This window comes from Anoplopoma fimbria, chromosome 15 (assembly GCF_027596085.1).
Source record: "Anoplopoma fimbria isolate UVic2021 breed Golden Eagle Sablefish chromosome 15, Afim_UVic_2022, whole genome shotgun sequence".
Lineage (NCBI taxonomy): Eukaryota > Metazoa > Chordata > Actinopteri > Perciformes > Anoplopomatidae > Anoplopoma > Anoplopoma fimbria.
In genome coordinates, this window is record NC_072463.1 from 23163155 (window position 1) to 23172767 (window position 9613).

The 9613-nt window shown below is 39.3% G+C and overlaps 1 protein-coding gene across 1 annotated transcript; it reads left to right on the forward strand.

The window, feature by feature from the left end:
• The first annotated feature begins 229 nt into the window (after positions 1–229).
• On the forward strand, positions 230–1387 carry htr1d (5-hydroxytryptamine (serotonin) receptor 1D, G protein-coupled). Its single transcript, XM_054614411.1, has one exon. The coding sequence runs from the start codon at positions 230–232 to the stop codon at positions 1385–1387; it is 1158 nt and encodes a 385-aa protein (XP_054470386.1).
• The last annotated feature ends 8226 nt before the right edge of the window (positions 1388–9613 follow it).

Consider the following 9613-nt stretch of genomic DNA (forward strand, 5'->3'; position numbering starts at 1 on the left):
TAGCTGTGGATGGAATTAGATGTTTGCTGAAGGTTGATATGAAATCACATTGCAATACAAAGGACATTGCAATGTGAAATAAGGAGGTTAAAAGACAAGCTTCTCCATTTTTCTACAGCCAACACCAACAGTGCCAGGCCGCTGTACAGCATGCTCAGTGCCATGCCTAAACTGATGCGGTGAGGCTGGTTTAAACCTTGGAGAAAGGTTTAAAAGGAGCAGAGGCGACATGGAGCTGGATAATAGCTCTCTGGGCTACTTCTCCAGCAACTTGACAGAGATTCCTGACACCACTACACCTCCACCCTGGAGCGAGGCCACGCTACTCGGCCTCCAGATCTCCCTGTCTGCAGTGTTAGCTGTTGTCACCCTGGCTACTGTGCTCTCAAACGCCTTCGTTATCGCGACCATCTTTCTAACCAGGAAACTCCACACACCGGCAAACTTCCTGATCGGCTCCCTCGCCGTCACCGACCTGCTGGTGTCTATTCTAGTCATGCCGATTAGCATCGTCTACACTGTCAGCAAGACCTGGTCGCTGGGGCAGATTGTTTGTGACATCTGGCTGTCGTCCGACATCACTTTCTGCACGGCCTCCATCTTGCACCTGTGTGTGATCGCATTGGACCGCTACTGGGCCATCACAGACGCGCTGGAGTACTCGAAACGCCGCACCATGCGCCGGGCGGCGATCATGGTTGGGGTGGTGTGGGTGATCTCCATATCGATCTCCATGCCTCCACTCTTCTGGCGGCAGGCCAAAGCCCACGAGGAGCTGACAGAGTGCATGGTGAACACAGATCAGATCTCTTACACCCTATACTCCACCTTCGGCGCCTTCTACGTCCCCACAGTGCTTCTCATCATCCTCTACGGACAGATCTATGTCGCCGCCCGCTCCCGCATCTTTAAGACGCCATTGTCCTCCGGGAAACGTTTCACCACAGCGCAGCTCATTCAGACCTCTGCGGCCTCCTCTCTCTGTTCTCTTAACTCTGCTTCCAACCAGGAAGCACACCTACACTCTCTCAATGCGGGGGGTGGGGGAGGAGGAGGGGGAGGTTCGCCTCTGTTCATGAATAGTGTGAAGGTGAAGCTGGCGGACAGCGTGTTGGAGAGGAAACGCCTGTGTTCGGCTAGGGAGAGGAAAGCGACCAAGACACTGGGCATCATCCTGGGCGCTTTCATCGTCTGTTGGCTCCCGTTCTTTGTGGGCACGCTCGTCATGGCCATATGTAAAGAGTGCTGGTTTGATCCACTGCTTTTTGATATATTTACCTGGCTGGGATACCTGAACTCCCTCATCAATCCTGTTATCTACACCGCATTCAACGACGAGTTCAAACAGGCTTTCCAAAAACTCATCAAATTCAGACGGTTCTCCTGAAAGAAACAAAAAGGATTAAAACTCTCTTGTAAAATAAGAATGAAAAATAGCAAACTAGATGCAGACTAGATAATCATGATAATGGAAGAACTGACACTTAAATACCCCATCTTGTGAACACATGCTAATTGTGATATATTTTTGTTTTTTATATCGAACAGCTCCGTGCCATAGCTCTTTAGGTAGCATATCTTTCATATAGGCTTATGCATGCATGCTAAAAAAGAGAAAATATTGAGCGTGAAGAATTAAAAAGATAAAGAGGGAATATTTGAAGTCTATTACATGTCACAGGGACACAAAAGCAGATGTAACTGTATGGAAAGAGCAAATTTAGAGAGACTGGATTTAATCCAGCTCAAATGAAAAGCCATGAAATATATGTTGTCTCTGTGCTCCCATATAATGTTTCTGTGGTACAGTAAAGTACTTGGAAAGACTACAAAACTATTGAGATTCAGTATGTCGCAATATATGCAATTATATTTGAAAGTGGTGTGCCTCTGCGTGTACCTGTGTGTGTGTGTGTGTGTGTGTGTGTGTGTGTGTGTGTGTGTGTGTGTGTGTGTGTGTGTGTGTGTGTGTGTAGGTGTATGTCTGTATGAGTGTGTGTAAAGTTACTTTACTGTAATATATGCGTGTTTGAGGAGGGGAGGATTGTCAAGTGTTTGACATTTATACTTGCTATTCTCCAGTGAGGCTCGTCACGTCGTTACAGAGACAGAAATGGAAACAGCATTTTCACTCTGCCTCTGAATTTTAAGTAAATACCATAGCAACAAATAAACCCTCTAAAGAATGTTATGAAATGATATGCTCAAGCAAAAAGGACAAGATAAGAACAAATGATCAGAATCCCGGATACTGAGGGCAAATTGAGACACATTTTGAGTGATTTATTGTGTTTGTTTTGTTCAGGTAAATGCTTGTTTTTCAGGTATGTGAAAGAGGGTCATTGGAAGGAAAGCTGATTCACTGGTGTTAAAAATGACCAAGACAGAGAAGGACCTGGCTAATGTCAGTGTTTTAAATAGTGCCTTCATGGAGCTGCTGCTTTGGGGGGCTTAATGGATGCAAAAAAGTGACTTTGAGAGATGGAACACAAAGTTGAAAGTGTGATAAAGAAATAAAGAAACGAAAAAGTTGATGAACAACTGGTAAGCAACTAAATTTCTGCCACCACAATTTGAATCAACTCAGCAACTCTTAGCAATAATAATAATAATAATAATAATAATAATAATAATAATAATAATAACAATGAAAATGTGTTAGACTTGACCTTATGACATTTTTAAAGCTTATGTTTGTCTTGATGGTGAACAACAAGCAACTAAACCCAGAAAACTGATTTGTACACTGCTTAGGGAACATGTTAAATTACTTAAATAATATTGAAATGCCCTCTACAGTTGTGAGGAATGATTACGTTTATATACATTTTCTAATCTGATTAGTCATTATTCACATGAAATTAAGAATACTGTCATCTATAAGATTTTAGTTCCACACATGGAGACATGAATCCTAAACACCGTGAATACCTTAGAAATCATGATGTTTATTTTCTCAGGTTCCAGCTTTCATTCACTTTTGTGTATAAGCAGCATAAACAGTCTGAATAATTGAACACCTTAACGTGAATTTCAGCATCAGATATAGACTTTTAATGCAAGAGATATTCAATGTCATATTAACTTTTTTCACAACACTGAGGGATGCAAATTTGAAGCTATTTCTTCAATCTTTTACAGACAAGATGAGAAACCACATTGTGGGTTATTTGCTGCACGTTTCCTTGAAGATATTACGGTAACATCAAAGCTGTGGTTAACTTTTTATGCGTGACAAGCAAAGAGAAATTCCATGGCAGTAAGTAGAAACAAAATATCTCATTTGTGGTGATTGAGAAATATATATCCTGAATTGCTATACATTTGCTGCAGGTCAACTTAGCCATTCATCTGTGGAGTACTAATATGTTTCACGGTAATGTACACACTAAATCTTAAAGTTGAGACTATCAAATGTAAAAAGAGACAACATAGGAGTCAAACAGTTGAAGTTGGATAACCTTCATGTTTGTCCACGGGAATGGTCACAACTCCGTGTGCATCCTGCAGGCATCAGTTCAAAAGGCTGGTGGTGGGCATATGAGTCTAAATTTATTCTATGGATGTTTATTCTGTCCAGTAAAATACAGAAATGATAAAGTCACTGAAAAGACATATAATAATTTTAGTTTGGGTAGGAGATGTGTGTTTGCAAGTAACTCAGTCCACAGATGCAGATCAGACCGGAATCAACCATCACCAACTATGGAGCAAGAACATTAGTGACCTAATGGACCTCCACTTGTTTCTGCCATCAATTCTTGATGAACCTGTGGAGTGGACAGTCTTTGGGTTGGTTAGTGCTGGATCAGACTAAATTCAGTTCACAAGAAATAAAACTGACTCACAATAAATGTATTAATAATATAATATATTAATGTGCAATTTGTTTCCATTTCTGAAGAGAGCTGTGGTCTATTGGCTGCATCGTCATGAAATCTTCTAAGTGCGTTCATGTCCACCTCAGGATGAATCATCATAACTTTGGTGATTAACTAACTTTTCATCTAGTACCATCATCATGTCAATTTAACGTTTCTAAAACCTTGGTGACCAAATACTTGCTAAACTAATGACATTGTCTATTTGGGAAGTTTGGTGCTTGGACTCTACAGAGAGATTTGTAATCGAGGGGCGGCTTCCCTGAGCAGTAGCAATGTAAATCTCCCAGTGGAGCCCAGACACTGGTGGTGGTGGTGGTGGTGGTGGTGGATGATGATTCTGATAGAATGATGAGTTGATGAAGCTGATGAATCTGGCGAAGACCAGGTGAAGATGTGGAGGTTCAAGGGTGTGCAACAGCAACATGAACGTCCTAAAGTTAGAGGGACAGACTGCAGCAGGATTGAATAGAAGAAAGCAGATTATATTGACAGCCCCAAACAATGACAGAAAGAAAATTATGAGTGAGCATGTGTGAGAGGAGTAAATGGCAGATGTATGAGAGATAAACTACAGGCCTAAGCATGCAAAAGCAAAGTCTTTCTCACTGAACTTAAGCTCGAGGATCATTAGATATGTAGCAGACACATTACCAATTTAGGATAAATTTAGGACCAAACTTTACTCTAATTTGTATCAGTTAAGTTGTAAAAGGTCATCTCCAAATTGGGTCTTCACGTGTAATGTGTCCTGCTTTGGTAAAATCTGTGACTCAGTTGCAGACAACTGCTAAGTAGGACAGAAGTTAAAAGGGGGACAATATGAATTCTTACTCTTCCTTTGAACACATAGCTACAGCTTTGAATAAATATTTAATTGTCATGGGAGCTAATGGCTAATGTGATCAAATTAATAACAACGTGAATATGCCAAGCTCTGTGAATAGAGGCCACACACACCCCCGCAGTGTGATCAAATTAATGTTCTCTCCAAATGTAAAGATGGGTCACATTTTGCAGTGTTGAACAAATGAAATCCTTATTTTTCAGGATAGTGTTAAAGATACCACAGTTAGTCCATTAGCTATTGATTTTTTGCCTTTGGGAATCACTGAGGCAAACAAATGTGTCTGAACTAATTAGCATGCAGTGAAGAAACTGAAACAAAAAATATATCTGCTCAAATCCCAAGATAAGACACAAAAGAAGCATCCTGACAGCTGAGTTTGTTAGGCAATTGCTTCATCTTGGGTTCAAATCAGGCAGCATATGTCTCCCTCCACTGTGTACTCTCAAATAAAGGCTAAAATGCCCCCCAAAAAATTACAAAAGGGAGCCAAAAGTAGTTCTGTCACTCCGGATCAGCGTGGATAGAGTTAGGCTGTCTTGAACATTGCAACCCATAGATCAGGATGCACTTAACCTCATGGGATTGTCTGTCACTTCTCAACCCATTCTCCACTAAACCAAAGTAGCCCAACAGGCACTGGTAACCAAGTCAGGCCAAAGGGTTATATGGTGCCACTTCAACATATAAATCACATTACCAGGTAAAAAGATCAAGCCCAACAGATATAGCGACCCAATATCAGCTGATTTGAAATAAAATGAATTCCCATGGGGTTTGTTTCTGTGCTGATATTTATGAATGATTGTTGCACCTCAGTCAAACCTCATCTGTGTAGTGAAGTTAAAGAACCAAAGAAGAGAAATGTTGAAATGGCAGTAGTGCCATATACGCATATTATTAACATAATATTACAAAAAAATTGATCTAATATATGATATATTTATTTCAAAGCTGTCGTTAACCTGATTATCAAAAGCTCAAATATCATCATCCTGCGAGAGACACACTGTCAAACGTTCCTTTCTAAGTTTTTCTATCTCAGAAGAAGAGCTAGAAAGAGAGCACACAATATTTAAATTATGCAATCGTTCTCAATCTGAGACGGAGTGCTGTCCACGATGGCTTCACATTTTCATTAACAAACACATATGCAATCTGACAAGCTTTTCTCCACCTACACACAATCACTTAGACTGCACTCTGTCCATGCATCTCAAACATATGCATATTCAGTGTGGTTTATATGCTTTCTATATAGATACACATCCACACACACTCATAAAAACACCTTTGCTAACTCAATATAGTACATGATCGCAAACATAGGAGATAAATGATTTACTAGGCCACATGAGGCACAAAGCAAGCAACATGAAGTGTCAATGAAATAAAAAAACATCCTGCCTCCATTGAAGTAGGAATGGAATTATTTTGTACAACAATCAATACTACTACAAGAGAAAAAAAGATGTTCTTTCATTCAGAAACAGTGAACATTTTTACTCCAGGCAGACAATGAGCGAGACTTACTGAAGGATAAATAAAACCGACCTTGCAACATTTACTGAAGTAATCAATTAAGTTAATTAAATTCATGATGGGTTTCTTCAATCATAGCCAAGATTCAAACGAATAAACTAAGTCAATACCAAGATCAGTGTCACCTGTGTATACTCTTACCTTTTTCAGTTGTATTCAAAATACTAATGAATAAGTAATACTAGTGTTGTTTGAAAGATGACTTTGTTCTTCCCCCTCTCCATTGTGTGTTCATACACTTCTTTACACACGGTTTTTCGACGCAAGCTGAGGATTCATTATTTATTTAGCAGCGAGGGTCCAAAAGAACATTTGTTTAAAACATACATGAGCATCAGACACGGTTGAGTAGACCTCAGTCATATATCATCTTATCATCTACAACATGAAGGTGTGATGTAAAGTATACTGCAAGGTCATCACTACTGTAAGTTTACAGCAACCTTTATGCAAGCTGTGCAACGTACAACCTCCGACTGAGGCTCGGATGGTGAGGCAGAACAAAAGAGAGAGTTAAAATCAGTGAGTACGGGGGAAAGCACTGAGTATCTGCTGATTTCACAGAAAGCTACCCATTGGACTGAAGGTTAACCAAGCAAGCAGAGCTTGGTTGGCAGGCTGAAGACTAAAACCATGATAAATAGCTGTAGGGGCAGAATTCAGAAGTGAGTAAACAGATGTAAAAAATAAGTATGTCTCATACTAGTGCTCTCTAGTTACCTTCCAGCAGTGCAGAACTCAATCTTACTAGTTTTCACTGTAAGATGTTATCGGTTGTTTGGACATCTGAAAAAAAATCTAAAAACAGAGAAGCAATAAACTGGAATCAGTGAAGTATGGTGTGTAGATTAGATATTTGTGATGCCCAACAGCCAAACATTTTGATTTAAATTGAGAGCTGTATTTGGTTTGAGGCTCTGAATACTTGCAGGTTGATTCAAATGCCTGCCACCAAGAAAGCTCTTGGCCGACACCTACCAAAAGTGCCCCAAAACTAAGCAACAGCTTTACTGAAATTTGTTGGTTTGCAAAACAAGCCGTTATGTTAAGTTTTTGTTGCATTCTCAATATCAAACTACACCAATCTCTTAAAGGATCAGTGTGTAGGATTTGGCATGATCTTTAAGCAGAAATAAAATATAGTTATGTTTTAATTAGTGTATATCACCTGAGGAAAACATAACAAATCTTAGTTTTTGGCTGATTATGCACTGATTAAAACATAGTTATGACTATTACTTTCAATATCTGCCGATAACCCCCCCTAAATGTTCCACAATGTTCCTTTAAGTCCTTAACTCCCTAAGTAGTGTTATTGTGGCGAGGATCACCTCTTAGAAGATGAACGGCGTTACAGCGGTTTTGCACTCTGTAGCTACTGCAGTCTTTGAAAGGGAGGTGTGAGTGAAGGGACGTTCACCACACTGCTAGATGCCACTAAATCCATATTGTGCCTTCAACTGGACAAACTTTGAGTAAATTGTAAATTGAGAAGTACAGTATTTGCAGGACACTGTTACACTGAAGCACTATGTATTTTCCTTGGAGGCTTCTCATCTCTTTCATCCAATTTCCGATCTCTGCCACTTTCAACACACTTTCAAAGCAAAAATGTTCAGGCCCATTTACAATCAATTTGGAACTGTTATCCTTTGAAACAGGTTCCGTTAAAGCTTCAAATCTTTGAGTAATTATTCAGCAAGCACTCCCTCAGAGAGCTCTTTGTCCCTCTCTTGCCTCTTTCTCCTCCTTGAAATAGATCTGTGATATAGCAGTTTGACTTTCCACAGTAGGGGGGGAAGTAGGGGGGATATCATGATGATATTTCTACATCTTTAAAGCCAAAAGGGAGTAGAAAGAGCATGACAGTGAAAGTAGATAACTTACACATATATAAATAAGCATATGGGTTAGAAAATAGAGATTTTTCTTTCAGATAAAATCTCATTTTGAACAAAAAAATGCCCGCAATTTGTTGCAAGTGCATGATTTATAGAGAAACACAACTGAGCTGCCTAAAACTGAAGCTGTGTTTGAGTTGTGCAGTGTAATGTCAGCCTTTCTTTTTTTTGTTTTACTTTGCCATGACACAATTAGCCTTTGATATTCTGTTCTTTGTGCGACTGTGAGGTGCTGGACAGGAAAAGGTCAGGATATTAAAGGTGACTAAAGGTCCTCCTAACATTTTGGTCACTGAGGCTTCAGCAATTAGTTAACACGTGGCAGGTTAAGCCTTTCACAAAGGAAATGGGCAGTCACTATGGAGTAACGGATTAACCTTATAAATCCCTTTTGTAACACACACGCCTGTTTACTCTGTGAAAAAAAACCCAATGTCAGCTACCATATCAACAGATGATGATCCTGAAACTGATTAGACCTTTTGTACATACATGTACTGCACATGTTGCCATGCAGGGACCTGAGAAGACGAGCTGCATGCTCAGGTCACAGATACAGACACCCAAAGACACAAACATAAGCAAATGGCTGCTATAACAACTCCTGCTGCTCACAACGATATTATTCATGCTGAGGAGCTCTTGGCAAGGTTTTAAAGGGAGGGGAGAAGAGAGAGGAAGGGGGAAGGGGGAAGGAAAGATGCAAACACAGCCCAGTGGTTGTCTGTTTCAGTCAGTGATCTATGCAGGTTAGAGAGCACATGAACCACAGTTGAACCCAAATGGAATGAGACATAGCAATCAATCTAATCTGTCTATTTCTGAATCAAGAATTGATTGTGCAAATTATTTAAAGCTGATGTTTTAAAAGTCTGTGCATCCACAGTTGAGCATTGAAGCAAATTAATCAATCATCCAATTAATTATTAACATTGTGTTTAATTATTTTATTTTTCTGGAGAGGATGAGCTATGAACACGCTGGAAGACCTGCAATTTTAGTTATAACCTCCAGGTAGCAGCCCTATGTGAATAACCGCACTAAAACATTGTTGACTTACTGCTCACACAATAAAAGAAAGTGAACACCCAGGGCTGCAGCAAAACAAATACATAGCTGCCTTAATGTTTTTCTTTAATTAATAAATAGAAATTGTAAGAGACATCGGCCCTTTGATCCTTATTTCACAAAACAAGAAAAGATCCTGAATTAAGGAGATGATGTTTCATTAATTATTCAGAGGCAATTTAATTATAGACAGATCCTCACATCAAAAGAAATCTGTACAATGACAACATGATCTCAATATGAAACCAGACAGTATTTTTACAAAGATGATTGTATTACATTTTTTTAGAATCCCCATTTAATAGAAGTAACATAATAATAATAATAATAATAATAATAATAATAATAATAATAATAATAATAATATATTATAG